Below are 18,249 nucleotides of genomic sequence, written 5' to 3' on the forward strand. Positions count from 1 at the left end.
GTGCATGTCTGTAACTCCAGCATTCAGGAGGCTGAAGCAGGAGTATTGCCACGAGTTTGAGGCCAGCCTATGCTACACAGTGAGTTCAAGGCCAGCCTACGCTACATAGTGAGTTCAAGGCCAACCTGAACTACACAGTGAGACCTTATCTCAAAAACAAAACAAAACAAAACAGAAGTTTCATGCATTTTTGCTGTCTCTCAACCAAGCCACTTTCCACCAAACTCTAACTTTATTGTTTCAACAGGCCAAAGATGTTGATACTAGCCCCTTGTCATCTAATTCATAAAATTGGATAGCCATATACAAATCAGGTAATAAAGTTCAAGAAACATCACTTTCTCAGATGACACTGAAAGCATATTCAAAATAATAGCACCCCACTGAAAATAAATAGAAGGACTTCTTGAGACTTAATGGCAAATATTTTCCCTATTCACTTATATGATCAGATCATCTAACTTTATATTTTCAACCGTTTTAAAAATCCTAATATAAATAAATCAAAAAGACACAATTCATTAATATAAACTATATTATAGGCATTATGAAATACTTCAGATGTGCATATTCAAAATGTTCTAAACATAATTCATTGCACTTGGCCATATTTTAGCAATAAATGATCAGGCTCGTTTTCTTCTTGGTAAGATATTTAAAAAGCCATCACCCCGTCAAGGGAAAATAAACAGCAGCAGTTTTCCAGCAACTCGGGGCTTTGGACTAAGGCAGGTGAGCATCCCAGCCCTGTACCTCAGGTGCCGGTGAACAGGGGTAAGGTTCAGCTCTCCATGTGTGGCTTCTCATCAGGTAAGCGGGCTGACAAAAACCTGCTTTATATTTTACGGCTTGAGTAAACAAAGCATCTAATGCTAGTGATAGAATTTAGCTGTAGTTGCTCTGATGATTACTAACTTTCCACGTTCACTTTAATATAATCACTATGGAAAAAATAAGTATTAGTACTAAAGGTCATGAAAGGTAATGATTATTTTCTAATAATCCATATTTTTGTGTTCCCAGATGCTACAAAAGGTGCACCTGCCTCCTCGGGCATGCTAGAGCAAACAGCGCAACCTGTGTATTTCATGTAGGGGTAAAAGGTTACAATATGGTTGCACTGCTTTGATTTCTGTTCACCTTTCATCCCACCCTTAAAGGATGAACTTCAATTATTTGCAGCAGGCAGAAAAGAAGGGCTTCAGGGAGCTCACTTCAGGCTCTTGTTCCTACGTGCTGAGGACTCACCTGAGTGACAGAAGCTCTTTTCTCCTTCCCTTTCCTTGCCAGGGTGTCCAGCCCTTTTAAGGAAGAAAATATGCCCTTCTTGCTCCTCCCTCGCTGGGTCAGTGACAGTGTTCTTTTTCGAAGAGCAGAGTCATCTCTAGAGCATACCTAATTTAAAACACAGTTCAAAACAATCTTAAAGTGTATTTTGTGGGTGATAGAGAAAATTGCCCTAATCAAAATAAGCTCTGCTTGCTATAAACACAGTGATCAGTGTCAAAGGCTCCTGCATCTTTGATATATCAAAAATGTGCCCACCATAGAGATATCTCTTATCTAGGAGCTCAAGCCCAGTTACAACATTCAGATCTTGCCACAGCAGGCAGCAGTGTCAGCAAAACAACCTACAGACCTCCCAGGCTGAGCCAGTTAAGACAAAGAAGCCACCAAAGTAGGAGTGATTTCAGAAAACCCACAGGGACTGTCTGGAGTAAAGGTTGAGCACCCTTCCATCAGCTTTTCAATCTCCACAGCACTGTGGATATTCCCCAGAAACACCCTGGCCATTGTTATGAGGAGACAAAGGCAAGAAGGCAGACACAGGTCTGAATATGTAGTAACTGCCCACTAGCAGCTAGATTCCCAGAACCAGTAGTGTAGAACATCCGGGGACTCTTCACAGTCTCCTCCCCTCCGTCACTCTGGGGGACCCCTGTCAGTTACTGGGGTAAGTGCAGGCAGAGCCTATGGCACCAAGCTGGAGAAAGGGGAGCAACTACAATCGTCTGTGAAGGCTGCCGGGACAGCCTTCCTCGGAACTCACCAGAGCGTGGAATGAAGAAACAGACAAGATGCCCAACCGGCCGAGGGCCAGCTTGGAGGGGCGGCTGGTGGCAGCAAGCAGGCTCTTGGGGTTCGGTAACTCCCCACCTTGTAAGCTGGCCAGGTAGCAGCGCATTCTGAACAGGTCCATGTGAAACTTCTCCAGATTCTGCTCCCACTGCCGGATCTTAAAGAGCAAGAACAGAGGTAAATAAGTTTGCATAAGTCATAGAGAAAATGCAAACCCTTTCACAAACCTCCAGGAAAACTCAGCTTCAGCTGGAAGTACATGGTTTGAGTCTGCCTTCTCCATTCCACCCTCTTAATAAAATACACTGAGCCACACAACACTGCACTTCAGCAAGGCAGTCTCAAACAGAAGGACGCGGCAGTCCCAACACGGTGACACACTGAGGTGACACGATCTTTGGGGAGCTCCCACACCAAACCATGCAGACGTAAGATGCAAATGGAAATGCAGTTTTCCCCTATGTCACTCCCCTTTACATTTGTAGCCGCTGGTCCCAAACTGGATTAAGTGAACTGCACTCAGACAGATGCTGGACGCCAGAAAGGAGTAGCTTTCCGGTCCTGTGCACGCTGGGTAATGGCTCGAAACAAGATGAAGCAAATGGACTTCAGGAGTGAGCGCATGTAGAGCTTTTAAGCTATTTTAAGTGTCTTGGAGAATAACCACCATCTGTCCATCTGAATGAAATTAAAGTATCTAATAGTCATATACACAACAACAATACCTATGGACGTCTTTGAAAACTGAAGTCATGAGTTAGTGAAGACACAAGACAAAGTCTGGGGACTGTGTTCCTTTCTTCCAAGGATGTCACCACCTGTTACCTACAGGTGTTTCCTCCATTGAAATCCAAATTAATGGATGAAGAGAGGCTCTCATGACTTGTTAATTCAGCACTTAGGAACAGAGCGGAAAGTCAGGCTTCCACGGCCGTGACGGTAATCTCAGAATGCCAGCAGGCAGCCACAGAAGGCTACAAAAACATGATTCAGTAAAAGAACTATGTTGTGTCCCTTGCAGTGTTTAGCCCCAAACGTATGCCAACCTTTCAGACTAAACTTTCCAGGTTAATCCTTAATTCTTCATAAACGATCATGTGGAGGGTTTCCAAAGTTAAACACTATGTTGTTTTCAGTTTTTCCCCATAGGAAAGTTATAAATTCTGAGTATTCCCCAGATCACCTCCAAGTTCTCCATATCTGTCTCTTAGGAAGGTCACAGGACAATTTTGTGCATGAAAGAAACCAACAGCTATGTGACCTAAATAATGCTGACTCATCACTGTTTGCCAGTAAACAGTGAAGTTACAGAGTATACTGAAGCAATCTCAAAGCCCACAATGAATTGAGCCTGCGTTAAGATTCTATATGTCTTTACTAGTGACGTGATTGTTTACTGCTATCCGCCTTGTGTGAATACAATGACTTGGTACTACAAGGATTTGGTAGATTTTAAAAATGCAGATGGCCAAGTCTTAAGCCTGAGGAATCTTCCTGCTTAGGTCTGAGGTGAGGCCTCAGAAAGCACCTCTGGCAATTCCAGTGCCCAGCCTTAGTGAAAACCTCATGAACAAGAAAGTTCAAATCAGACTGTAAATCTCTTCATGGTCTTTCTCTATTAGGGAATTGGGGATTCCAAAAGTGATGGGTGGGTATAAACTGATGCCTGGCAGAAGCCATGGTGAAAACTATACTTTGAGTTCTGTCTCACACATATCTTCCTCTTTAGATCACTCCTAGAAATCCACACTTATAGACACATTCTTCTGTCACCTAGTAGCTCTAGATTAAACAAGGTATGGAAACTGATCACACCCATTTATATCTCAGGGTAAAAATGTTTGCGAGATATTTTCTAGGAGTTCTCCTGAAGGTAGAGAGGAGAGAAGAAAGAAAATAAATGTCACCAGATGCCAAAAGACAAAGATGCCTGTGCCGTATATAGTGGAGTGAAAAGACAAAAGAGGAAAAAAATCTAAGTCTATGCCAATCACCAAAAATCAGAGACCACAGATCTCTGTGGTAGGACAAGCTATCTAAGCCACACATCTATGCCATCTATTCCATAAATATGCCAGACAGTATTTATCTTGTTTTTCAGATCCTGGGTCTCTATAGAAAGAATCAATCACTGAATTTATAAGGATTTTTAGTTGAATAAGAGACAATAAAATAGTTTTTCTTACCACAGACTCAGCAAAGGTGTAGGGAGGGACAGACAAGATTTGTAAGTAAAAACATACCTTCAGATCTATGATTTCATTGACAGAAGGGAGAAGTAGAAAGGCTGGATCCGTGAGTTCCAAACAGAACTTAGAATGTTTAGAAAGTCTGTCGACATAAGCACCAAAGCTGCAAAGTACCCGGTTCTACCACACCTGTACTTCTCAGCAGCAGAGACTGTGCCCAGCTAGATGCCAAAGCCTCGATCAGGGATACAAAATGATCAAACCCTTCCAGACTCATGAGGACTCAGACTGAAACCAACGGGAACAGTACGCTGGGGACAAGCAAGCTATCAAGTATAGCTTCCCAGCGGAGCCCATACTATGAGTTTCTCTGAATCAAACAGGGATCACCTAGAAACACACCTCTGCAGCTTTCACTTCAAGTTTCACCTAATTATCCACTTCATTTCTCTCCATAAGCCCTCAGGTACTCTGTAAAGATGGAGGTACAAGGGATCTACAGCCTTGCTTAGGAGCCTTATTCATCCTGAACATCTTGCAGCTCAGTTTTGAACCTTGACATTCAAATTTGGCCTAAATTTTAAGTAATGTTAACTAAACGCAAAAACATTGTATTAATAAATCCTCAGAAGGAGTGATAAGAATACATTTTTAAATGTAAATAAAAGCCAGTTTCCTGAACTATTATATATGCTATTTCGGTGAACTTTTTCTTTCTTTTTTTTGGTGGTGGGGGGGGGTTACTAGAAATCAAACTCAGGACCTTGTGCTTGCCAGGCAGGTGCTATGCCACTGAGCTATGTCCCCGGCCCTCAATGAACTTTAATAGTAATAGTAATCACTAAAATAGTAATGCTATCTAACAGCACATTTACTAGGGTATTTCTGGAGTTATTTCCCCTAACATTATCAAAACTAAAATACCCAAAATCAACTCCTTTAAACCAAAAGAGCTTCCTCCCTTTCTGAATTCCTTTATTATCCTAACCATGTCTTTATTTTTAAAGATAAGTATCAGGACATGATACTAAAAATGCCAACCAATGATGTCAAATTTTCATTTCTTTTAATGTCCATGCACAAAACACATAAATGACATGGATAGAAAAAATTTAAGGAGGTTTTCATTATCTTTCATTGGAAAAGGAAAATTTTTTAACAGAATTACAGGGGGACACTCCCATTTTTAAGCACTGACACAAATGCAATACAGAAGTTTGCTCTCTATTTCTAACATAGCTATATTCGTGTAATGAGCTCAGAGAGGTTATGCTCCGCTATAGAAAAGTGGGAGAGAGCTAAGATGAAGCCTAATGATAAAAATAACAAATGCATCAAATGAATAACTGACAAGATGACAAGCACATTCCTGCCACACCCAATACTCTTAGAAAAATACTTTCTACCTTGTAATCATTTAATTGTAGCATTTGGCCAGTTAGCCTTGACTAGATTTTGCCTAAAAGATAATTTGATTTTCCCTTTCAGTGGATTAAAATGAAAATACCCATTCCATACTTTCAAACACTAAAACCTATCTTCCCAGAAGAAATTAACCAGTGATGCAGATTACACTAAAGTTAACTAGTAGTTAGAACAATCAGCTAAAGTTTTGAGAGTCAGATTTTTTTTTTGTTTTGAAATGAAATTCACTCAGTCTTATAGCCAATGTACAACCAATTAAATCAAGCAGAAAAATTCAAGTTATGAGAAAGGTAAATTAAGGATTCATTTCTAATTTATACAAAACAATTCATCCCTTGGCTTGGTTAGCAAGCAGAACATCATCTAATTTACCAAAGTTTTATTGAGCAACAATAGAGCTTATAAGGAAGAGCACAGAGCTGTGTTCAAATCTCAGCTCTGCCACTCACCAGCTGGGTAACATCAGAAAATTTACTTCGCTTAAGGGTCTATTTACTCCTCCTCTAAATGGGTACAATATACAAAGTGTGATTGAAAAATATGGTGATTGATAAAGTCTTTAAAGATGTATTACAGTAAAATACACGTTGCCATTAATCCCACTCAAAATACTACCCCCTCCCCACTTGCTTCAAATACACTTATCCCATTTTCTTGTTACTTTCTGAAGCAGCTCTGGAAGCGCCCTTTCATGAGTGTCTTTAGTTGAACTGTAGTGGCTACCTCAATGCTTCTGTCACTTTAGAACCTTTATATTTCATGTTCATTTTAACTTTGAGGAAGAGTCAGAGATTGCATGTGCCATATCCAGTGAATGTGAATGATGGACACCACACCATGATGTTTTTATGAACTTGCCTTTCGACTGAATGGCACTCAGGACGGCATTCACAATATCTTATCACACCTTGTACAGTCACTCACATAAAAGGACTTCCAGAACTGTTTCAGAAAGTGGCCAGAATGATGGAACAAGTGAGTTCAAAACAAGGAGGGATTATACATGTCTTTTACCATAATAATTTTTATTTAAATATTCAGCACATATTTCACTCATACCTGTACACATCTTTACCTCACCGAGTTACCATGAAATCAAATATGATGATGGCCCGAGACAAAGTCTCTGGTAAACCAGGGAGGGGAAGGAGACAGAAGGTAGGGTTTGGTCAGCCAGAGGAGAAGAGGAAAAGGCGGAAGGAAAGATACCAAGAACACAAGGTAAAGGCTGGGGTTAGGTAGACTCAGGAAGAACATCATTTGCTCCAATAAAGAGGAAGAATCCCAAGTCCACAAGAGGCAGGGGTGCATCCATTCACTCACTAACTCCAGCAAAGCACCAAGAGTTCCTCCAGGAGCTCATGGTTGTATCAGGAAGCTGCTTAGCCCCAAGAAGATAACTATAGAACAAAACGATAAGGGCAGTGATAAAGACAGAAACCAAGAATCATGGGATATCGGACAGGTCTCTGATGCAGTAGGAGGGAGAGGGTGGAGGACAGCACCTGGAGGAGGACACCCTTCGGCCTTCACCCCCGATGTGGAGGGGAGAGCCAGGTGGCAAGGGAGGAGGACAGCGGCCCCTGCACACCCTGCTGCTGCAGTCCTCTCTGCAGCAGACAGGCCCAAGTGGAAGAAAGGAAGAGTGAGCTTGGTTTCTACAAGAAGTATGGAGTTGCTAGGCAGAGGTCACGTGAAGAGAAAGTCTTGGGGACTTCATCTTGTCAGCAATAAGAGATCTGTCAAGGGATCCAGGATCAGGGCTGCTGTCCAGATGCAAACCTTGCCAGTGTCCCATGAAAGATACACCCAACGATGGACAAAGCTGCAGCTTTCCGCATTAGTACAGGAAACGACAGTGCCACTCACGCCTAACCACCTGCATAACATCCAAACCACCCTGCCTTTGCTCAGACTGCACCTCTTGGGAATGCCCTTGTCTGTTCCTCTTCTGATTAATTCATTTTTCAAGAAGTGATTCAGGCATGCCTCCTCTAGGAAGTCTTCCAAGACCTGAGGCTAAATCTCTGTCTTCTCCAGCACACTGGGACACCAACTGCTCTGAACTCATTCCATCATGCTGCAACTATATGCCCCATGACATCTCACGCTGTGTGACTGAGAGCACCCGAACACACTGTTTTCTGAACCCCCAGGCTGGGCTCACTGGCCCCGCCCAAAGTATGCATTTAATAAACACTCACTGAACTAAACTGAACTCTGTTCTCCTGCCCAAAACACTTCCATCAGCTCCCTGCTGAATAAAGTCCCAGTCCTCGTCCACGCCTTCATGAACTGGCCTTGCCCCCCACCCAAGGCCCCATCAGAGCGTCCAGTCACCAGCAGTTTATTCCCCAAAGTGCTTCCCCCTCACACACACCATTTTATATTTTCCTCAAAGCTTCATTCACATTGTTCACATCTCCACAGTTTCCAATTATCTAAATTCGCCGCACCCTCTTCATCATTTTCAACCCTGAGGTAAATACTTAAAACAAAGCCCACCAGGTCACAAAATGCACAGCAACACCCGCCCCCCACCCCAGCTAAGCATCCTCTCCGTGCCACAGGATCCTGTAGCCTCACCACTGCCCTCTCAGCCAGGGCACAGCGGGGACCCCCTTCCCCCAGGCACACAAGGAGCCGGCTGGGGGAAGCCATCTGGGAGGACGCCAGGACCGCCTGAGGGTGGTGAAGCCCTGTCCTTATTTACTTGTTTGAAATAATAAGCGGAAAGGAAAATAAAGTACTAACTGGACTTAATTTACAACGCTTCCTCCCTCAGAACTTCAAAGCCTCCCCAGCATGGGGCCGCTCACTCGGCGTGGCCTGCTCCGCATTGGCTACGCTGAAGTGAAAGTTGCCTCATCCTGTCCCCCAGAAACCCCCGAGAGGCCTGAGGACCAGATCATCTGAGGGTTTATTTTAAGCAAAGCATGTGACCCCATTACTGTGTAAAACTCGGCTATTAATATTGTGATAATGTCTTTTTATTAGGAAAAGGCATTAACAATGATATTTCTCCACCCACATACTTCAAAGAAAACCCACTCCAGAGATTTGATCTTGCATGATGTCAGCTACACTGTGCGTTCTGCTATCTTGGGACACATTATGACTGAGGTCCTCAGAGTCTCCGGGGAAAGCACGACAAAAACAAAAGTACATAGTGGAGCTGAGATTTTTAAATGCTAAATGGACAGAGCCCTCCTCTTTCACAGACATTTTTAAAAGGCAGTTTAGAGAACACTATATATACACGGGATGTTTGGTCTCAACCTGTGAATACCTTTGCCTTGGGAGCACGTCACCTCTGGTCAAAGAAGATCTCACAAAAGCAATTCCAAACTTGTGCCCATTACCCCCCGAACATTTCTTAGCCTTTGTGTCTGCAAGTAAAGAGTAAACAGCTCTCTTTATAAACACTCTGGCAAATGATCTGGGCCTAGTGGGCCCAGCAGATGTCATTCCTGTCACCCACTGCAAAGCCCTGTTGGGAAACAGGGCTAAATTATAACCTAAAACACTGCCAATATGGTGAGGAGAATATTTCCAGGCAGAATTTCTGAAGATGAATCCAAGCGGTTCCTTTCCAGAAGCACACAAGCGTGTAATGGGAAGGAGCCTGTGTGCAAAGCAGGGGGTGGGAGTGGCGAGGAGGCAGGAGTGGGTTAGGGGCAGGCACGGGAGAGGGAGAACTGAGATTAAAACACAGTAGTAATGAGCATGGCGCACTTAAAATAAGGTGACGATGCTGTCAGAGAATGGGTAATGGGCCAACAAGGATAATGAACCTAATTCTTCAGAAGACCTCCCCGCTGGGCCACTCAATGGCCCTAGGCCCTTAGATTTGTGCAGGATTTATGCTAAAGCAACCTCCCCACCCACTCGGAAACAGTACCACTGGTGACATCACCAAACCATGGGCAAAGGAATAAAACTGCACTGGATGAAAATTTAAATGTTTTAAAAACCATTTGCTTGAACTGCTTGTGGTCACAAAAAGGACGGACACACACACAAAAGGGTGAACACAAACACATATACACACGCACAGAGGTGGAAGGCCTCTCAAGGTGGCCAAATTTCCCTTTTCTCTCCTTAAACCTAAACATTTGACCTAAAAACTCCAAATTGTCTGTTCCTTCCAGGGGACTAAAACACGGCTCCAAAGCCAACCTTAAAAGAGCCATGAAAAGTCAAAGCCATGCTTTCTCGCATCACAGTCCCCACGAGAGAGTTCTTTTCTCAGTGTTTTGGTACGTGTTTACGGTGTGCAGTGATTACAGTCCTGGACATGACACATCTTCTCATCCCCTCTTCCCAGTCCCTCTATCTCTGGTTCATTTCCTTTTTGCAAAACATCTCCCTTTTTTCCATTATCTTTTATTTTGCTCTTTATTTATGCTTTGGGTTTCTCAAGTAAGAGAAATCAAGCAGCAGTTAAGCTTCTGTGTCTGATTTCTTGAACTTACATCCACTTTCCTATCAAGGATGCAAGTTTATCCTTCTTTATGGCAGAGTAGTAGTCCATTGTGTATAAATACCGTATTTTCTTTATCCATTCATACCACTTCCAAGATTGGCTATTACAAATTGTGCTGCTTTAAGCATAGGTATGCACATACCCTATGAGAGTGGTGACATGGATGCCCTCAACTCTGTGATACTGGGCTCTATGAGTGATATCTCTACTGACAGACGGGCTGTGGTGACTGGAACTCGGAAGTTTGGGACCATAGGTCAGACACTGTATGAAGAAAACACCGGGACAGCCAGTTCTCCTTCAAGCCCTCTGATCTGTCACTAACCTCAACTGAGCAGCTATGGTCACACACACTACCTCACACAGAGGCAGCAGGGTGGGAAGCACACACAGCCAGGCGGCCGCAGGCCCTGAACTTCTCCCAGCAGATGTCAGCAGATGAGGCAGGGAGAACACAAACTGTGCTCAGGGGCAGCTGCTGTTTTCCTGTCAGACCCCAAACACCCTCCCAACCTCTGCCTGCTTTTTGGAAGATCAGATTCCTTCTCACTTCCTTGTTAAAACTACTGTGCAGTTTGGAATCTGCTGACAGGTACTATTTAAATAAATGGCACATCCTGCCTGAGAAACAGGCCCACTTGGAAGTATAGGAACTACCCTTAACATTCTGTACAAAGAAACTACGCTCTCTGGCATACATGTTCCACATAAACTGTTGCGCTCCTTCTGTGTCATTGTGTCCAGGCCCTCGCAGCCGCACACCTAGACCAGGGCCATTTCCTTGCCACTGTCTTTCCACATTTCAGCCCACCCTCTACACCGCCACCTGATCAACCTCCAAAACTACTTACTTACATGATTGTTCCGCAACTTAGAAACCTCTGTTCTACCTGAACACACAGGATAAAAAGTAAAACTGAAATCTAGGTTTTACATTAAGACTGCTATGGCCTGAAGGTATATAATCCCCCAAAGTCCTGTGTTCAAATCCTAACTCCCAAAGTGATGGCATTAGGAAGCAGGGCCTCTGAGGCAGGATTAGATCTTGATGGCAAAGCCCTCAGGAGTAGGATTAGTGCCCTTAGGAAAGGGGACCCACAACGCTCTCTCACTACCCCCTCCATAGGTGGCCACAAGAAGACACTACCTATCAACCAGGAAGCAGGCCCTTCCCAGGCAAGGAGTCTGCTAACACCTTCATCTTATTTGTAGTAAGTTAGGGCTGGGAATATAGATCAGAGGCACAGCACCTTTCTGGCAAGTGTAAGGTTCTGAGTTCGATTCCCGGTATCCCCTTATTTGTAGAAAGTATGTTCAAACTGCTGTGTTACTCTGGAAGTTTTAAGAACTTTAAGACCTTTTTAAGAACTTTCCCTAGAAAATTTACCAAGTAAAAGAGATGAGAAATGAAGACTATGCCGACCTAGCCTCGCTGCATTCCTCATTCAAGTTTTCAAATCATTTAACAACAGATTTCGGAGTGGAGTGCAGTCGGCACCATAGCGCATCCCCAGGTGTTCCTTTAGAGAAAGAAGCTTCCTTCCCAGGGCTGCTCACAGCTCCCAGCCGCAGCCTCTCTGGGGACTGACCTCACCAAAACAGCTCTGCCTTGACTGGCTGACATCAAAGCACCAAGGCCCGGTCCCCTGACTGGCCCTCCAGATGCAGGGCACCCTGTGGACCAGCTGCATCAGAGCTCTGCTCAATCCTGCCCAGTCCCGCTCCTCACTGCATACCCAGAATCCCTCGCGAGCCCTCCCAGGCACACTCCTCATGGGCTCAGCTCCATCTCGGCCACCCAGGGAAAACGGCCTAAGACAGCGATGGCAGAAGCTTCCGCTCACACTCCTCTAAGTGCTCAGGCTGTCTGAGCGAAGGAGAATAAAATCTACACAGCTCCTTCACCACCTTTAAAATGTGCACAGCACAAAAAAATGCCTATGATTACATGAATGTGGAAATAACAGACCATTTTCCTTAGCAGTTTATCTGTTGCCTGTTGTTAGTTTTTTTGGATTGCACCTACACAGGCATAGGTATGTTATACCAAACCATCCTTTCCACAGCCTTCTTCTGTATCAGAATCGTACTTGTCTAACCATCAAGTGGTTTTATTATGTACAATTTTTGTCCAGAAAGTGATAATATTTGACAGAATCAGCCAGGCAAGAGGGCACCACTCAGCACAGGAAAGATTTGGGTACAAAGATTTCAATATACAAGTTGAGCATTCTTAATCCAGAAATCCCCAATCTGAAGTGTTCTGAAATCCAAACCTTTTTAAGTGCCAACATGATACCATAAGGGAAAAATTCCCTACTGTGAAAATTTGCTTCATTCACAAAATTATTGAAAATATTCTATAACATTACATTCAGGCTATGTGTATAAGGTATATATGGAACATAATTTCATGTGTAGTCTTAAATCCTATCCCAAAGATTTTTTCATTGTGCATATGCAAATATTCCAAAATCTGGGAAAAACTATGAAAAATTTAAACATTGCTGGTCCCAAGCATTTCAGATAAGGGATGCTCAACCTGTCTCTGCCCGTCCACCGAAGGTTGTAAAGTGTTCTCTATCCCCCAGGTCATGAAAGAGCAGCCATTAAGAACATGAACTGAGGAGCCTCAGAAACTATTTGCCCCAAGAGAACGACCACCCCAGCTAAGCGTGCATTAGTGAGCAAATGGTACCTGGTTCTCAATGGCTTTCCTGTTCTTGGGGTCGCTCACCACAGACAGCTGCAACTCGGCCATTTTCTTCATCTTGCTGTCCATGTCGATCTTCTGAAGCAGACTTCTTGTCTGGCTCTTCAGCAGCCTCACAGTGTCCTCTTTCCCATGCTTCTTTGCAAAAAGGGACGCACACGCAGAATGTATGGCAGTGACCCAATTCTCCAGGTCGGTCTGGCTGGTGGCCTAAATACAGAGGGAAATGGTTTGAAATGGTTGTAACACAATAGTTCTCTCCAAAATGGCAGACTGAGCTTTGATGTATAAAATCCAGGAAGTATTTGCACTTCATAAGAAGAGTTTAACCTCAAAAACACACTCAGCCACTCAACTCAGGTCCAGAGAGTTTGAGAGAACACAGAAAGTTGCAGAGAAACAATCATGGTGCATTAGACATGACAGGAAGCTCTACATACGAGGAAGAGCAAATAGCCAACCACAGCAGTAGTAGCAAACCAGGGCATATTCATTTGGGGTTATGTTCTGCCAGGTGAAAAAGCTGCTTATCTTCAGAATTTTAACATAAGGAAAGATACTGAGGGCAAATATTAAAATACATAATCTGAACATAAAACTACATCTACTGTATGGCTTCAATTATGAAAAATTTCTATAAACAAATATAGAAATAATGGACAGTAACATCAAAGTCATTGTCTTCAAATAGTAGGAATATGGAATGATTTTTATTTTTCTGCCCTTCAGTACCTTCAGACACAATGACCACATACTACTATTATAAAGGAAAGATATTTTATTTAAAAAACAATAAAGAGAGTTTGACTAAAGGATAATGACAAGTGTCCCTGATTCTAAACAGGCTGGAAAACACTTTCAATTCATCTTAAATCCAGATATATCCACATGCCTACTATACAAGCCATGGAGTTTATACTGTTTGGGCCTTGGGATTATAAAATAGGATCAACTGGTAAAACTTCTTTAAACTAAAAATATTTTGCCTGGACCATGAAGTAAAATATTCATTGCATACTTAGCCCTAAGGGAAACCCATGAAGGTTTCATCTGAGGCATTACTTGCCCTATAATTCAGGTTAACATCAACTCATTACTTGCTACACAATATCATAGAAGGTTTTAAACAATTTTCCTGTCAAATGGAGGAAAATCAAACCTCAGGCCTTGACACTTGTAAGTCAAGCCAGTTCGGGGTCAGCAGTAAGGGGGCAACTTACTACTGCTGTGCCCAGAAAATCCTGTTGCAGTGCACACTACAGAGATTTCTAGACGTCCAGAGTGAGTCTAGAGAACATTTGCTCTGCAGGGGTTCTGAGGGCACACAGGATTAAATGCATCAGAGATCTGAGCCCAGGACCTCAGAGGCTTCCACAACCCTTCCAGCCAGACACAATCTACAGCTGGCATCGGGTCCACAGGAAGTACTAGGTTTAGATGGAGAGGCCTTTGAGAAGTACTCTGTACTTCCTGGCTATCACTCCCATCTCTTTGAGGTTAAAAAACATTAGCCAGGTGCATGCACTTATAGTTCTAGCTACTCGGAGTCAGAGGCTAAGGCAGGAGAATCCTTTGAGCCCACATGTTCAAGGCCAGCCTAGGCAACACAGTGAGATTGCTCACAAAAAAAAAGGAAAAAAAAAACCCCCACAGGATTTCTTTAACACATAACATGCACACATGATGTTATTTAACCCTTAGAGCAATCCTTTGAGCCATTATTATCAACCTAATTGTTAAAGAGTCTGAACCTTCCCAGACAACACAGACACTCAACAACAGCACCAAGATGCAAACCTAATGCTGGCCTAGCACCTAGGGCTCAGCACCACCATGCTCCAAAACATCCCAATTACCAGAAAGCTGCTACCAGCAGATAACCTGCATTTTAACGTGCTAAGGCCACTTCCACAGGGACAGAGACCTCAGAGTATTTGGTCACGAGGGCCTTCCAGGAAAGCTTCTCCTTCTTCTGCTGGACTCTTGGCCAGAGCCTGAGCCCTTTCTGTACACATTTGCTAGGATTCCTTTAAAAAGCCTCAGCTCTGGGAACCTTGGACATTGTACTCTCTAGATTGTGAGCTGCTCCAGAGCGGAGTCATGATGAATCCTCTTTGGGCCGGGGTGAGCCTCTCCAGGGCACAGCCTGGCACTTCATGGGCACCTGAGAAGTGCCCACTGTACCAATGACGAGACTGGCCAGGGCCCCACTGCACAGCAGTCAGCAAAGGCTCAGGACTCCTGATCAAATCCTAACCCAAAACCTAACCCAAAGCCTTCGCTCTGTTTCCTAAGTTCAACCCCATTCCTTCCTAGCCGAGCTGTACACATGCCTCTCCCTGGACCCTCCACCGGCACAGCGCGGGCAGTACCTGGAAAAGGTAGACATCTCCAAAGGAGTTGCTGAGGCAGAACACATTTTCCTTCTTGGGGTGTTCTGGGACAGACTGCACAATGCTGTCCTCAGCAAAGAGGGCACATCTTGGGGCACTGCTCTGGTCCATGGAATTCTTCCCATAGGTCTCATAAAACAGCAGGGTGCAGCCTGCAAAAGATGAAAACAAGACAACAATGTCCCCGCCACCTGACCTGAGGGTCAGGAAAGGTAAGGGGATGTAAGTGATGCAGCTAAAAACAAAACAAAGCAAAACAAAATCCCAAAAACCTGAACGAGATGATTATGTCGTACCAACATGATTAACGAGGAAAAGTTGGCATCCGAGGCTGGCCTCAGGGTGCCAGCGTGAACTCGAGTAAGGGGTTATAAATGTAACATCAGTGGTCACAGTGCCAAGCATGCACTGCTGCTTAATTCCTTCTGCTACTCCACACATGCTGAGTCCTTTAATCCCTTTCCCACAAGGCAGGCACGGTTGTTTAAGCCGCTCTCCAGATGAGACCTGGGAGAAAGCCATCACCCACAGAGGTCCCACAGCTGGACAGGGTCCAGTGGCCTTGCACCAGGGTTCTTAAACACAAAGCTGCACTACTTAGGAGACCTACATGTGGGAGGTGGAAGAAAAAAATCCCCTGTTTATCAACTACACCTGCAGACAGTGCAGCCTGGCAAAGATGAAAGCAAGATAACAATGTCCCCATCACTTGACCTGAGGGGTCGGGAAAGGTAAGGGGACGTAAGCGATACTATAACTAGAAACTGCAGATATTGAGGGAACTTTGTCACTTATGAGAAAGTATCCAGTTTATTTATCCTCCAAATGCCACATAAATAACTTGATTTTAGTGTATCTTTTACCCCTGGGTGATAGGACACATATAATAATCTTATTAATTTAAGCTAAGGAAGAAAAATTTAAATATGCTTGGATTTTAAATATTGCTGTAAAAAGCTGCTACTTTTTTAAGTACTTATTTTTCCTCAATAAGCTAATAAAGTATTGCAGACAGAAGTTATTAAAGGTCTGTTTTAATTATGGAATTAAAATAAAAGGAATACTGTAAATATTGGACAGGATTTGAGGACAAACTGATGCTTCTAATAAGCATGCAAGCTTGAAAACAACCTTAAAATAGTCAAGGAATAGGGTTAGAGTCCCTTCAAACCTCTACTTGAGAAACATTTTTGAGTGTCCCTCACATGTCCAGCACCAGGACACAAATATGAATGACATGGTCACCACCTGTGCTCTCAAACCCCTTTCCCTCGACAGCAGGCACTGATGGTGAACGCCATCCCCTTGGTGACATTTTATCCCACTGCACCAAGTCCTCGTCCAGACACACTTTAAAAACTACTTGACTCTTGTTAGTTTAACTGTTTCTTCTAAATCTAAGTCTTAATGTGAACAAAGAGCAGAACACAGAAGCCAGGACAAGAAGATGCCCCAGGCTTGGCCTTCAGAAACAGCACTTTCTTCTTCCACGGCAGTTGGTACTGAGCAATTGCTCCTCCTCCTAAGTAAAACTCACCCACGGGCTGGGGTGCAGCCCAGTGACAGAGCCTGTGCTCAGCATCCTGGGGGACCGTGGACTCCATCCGTAGCACCAAGAAACTAAATCACACACCTCATCAAAATTGGCAGGCTGAGCATGTTCACATATGAAGACAAGGGAAAGAAACAAGAAATTTATGGTAAAAGCTCCTTTCTTTTGGGACCGGGAATCAAACTCAGGACCTTGCACTTGCCAGGCAGGCACTGTGCTGCTGAGCTATCTCCCCAGCCCAAAGCTCCCTCTTGCAGGCCTGAGGCACTCCCTTTTCCACCAGGATGCAGCTGCAAACAATAAACCTAATCTTCGCATCAGGAAAGGCTGCTCGTGTCTGAGGAACATGCAATGTTTCATGACCGGGGACCCAAGGACCAGGGTAAAGGTGACAGAGCCATGCTAGCTGCACTACGTTCAAATTCTTTCCAATGGGTTAACCTTTGCTTCCCAGGTTCCCTAACATTGTACTCTAAAGGCCAGCATTTGAATCACTACGTCTAAAGGAAACAAATGTAAACCCTGGAAAGGTGCCAAGATGCTGCCACAAACCCCATCACCAGACTAGAGCTCAAGGTGGGCATTTCATCTTACAGCCAGGCCTAAATGGCAGCACCGATATGCATGATTTTGTGCCTATTGGATTTAAAGAACAAGAAATTTATTTTAACCCTGTCACATCAATTTTAACATGAAAGAACTCTGTGTCTCCAAGGGGGCACTGGTGTTGGCACAACACAGCTGACCTGTGTTAACAAGGTCTCCTCTTACCCACCCCAATGCCGCAGCCACCAGCCAAGACCTGCGCCCACCAGGCATGGGGGGCCACCTGAAGGGATGACAGTGGATGGTCTCCTTGCCACAGAAGTGAAAAAAATTTAAAGACTGTAACAGCAGAAGACGCATCAGAGTCCTGATGCTACACAAAGCATGTTGTGCATTTTGAAGGATATCTGTAATGACCTGTGAACTGTTCACTCTACGAAGTCTCTGTGAATTGCATGAAAATACACTCATTGAGAAAGACAGGTATAAAGCAGAACTGTCCTTGTTAAAAATTTTATGACATCCTCCCAGCCCCGAAAAACATTTGCGCCCTCAGCATCCCAATACATGCAATGCTAGCAGCTCACCATACAGTTTGCTGGTAACTGCTGTCTACAGAAAACTCTTTCCAATTTACCTACATTGATATTTGGAGTATCATTTTAAAATTCTGCCTAAATGAATTTATGCTCTGAACTAGGATTAAACCAAAAAGTCCAAACACTGCAACTTGGACTCTAAGTGAAGAAAGTGGAACTTTAACATACTGAATTTGCAGAGGAAGAAGGTGTAGAAAGCCATGTGGGAAAGGTCATGCTGAGAAAAACATCTTTATCACATGCCTCGCCTTGGCTGAAAGGAAATGG

At 43.8% G+C, this 18,249-nt stretch overlaps 1 protein-coding gene across 3 annotated transcripts in view; it reads right to left on the reverse strand.

Moving 5' to 3' along the window:
* Positions 1-18,249, reverse strand: part of Tiam2 (T-cell lymphoma invasion and metastasis 2) — a 204,444-nt gene that overhangs the window by 79,107 nt on the left and 107,088 nt on the right. For all 3 annotated transcript variants that reach the window (XM_013517330.1, XM_005390545.2, XM_013517329.1), the window contains 4 exons: positions 15,265-15,437; positions 12,878-13,102; positions 2,051-2,236; positions 1,249-1,395 (listed from right to left, as the gene is read on the reverse strand). In XM_013517330.1, the coding sequence (XP_013372784.1) occupies positions 1,249-1,395; positions 2,051-2,236; positions 12,878-13,102; positions 15,265-15,437 (731 nt within the window). The remainder of the gene's footprint in view (positions 1-1,248; positions 1,396-2,050; positions 2,237-12,877; positions 13,103-15,264; positions 15,438-18,249) is intronic.

The sequence above is a fragment of the Chinchilla lanigera genome, unplaced genomic scaffold (genome assembly GCF_000276665.1).
Source record: "Chinchilla lanigera isolate Chin_1 unplaced genomic scaffold, ChiLan1.0 scaffold00038, whole genome shotgun sequence".
NCBI lineage: Eukaryota > Metazoa > Chordata > Mammalia > Rodentia > Chinchillidae > Chinchilla > Chinchilla lanigera.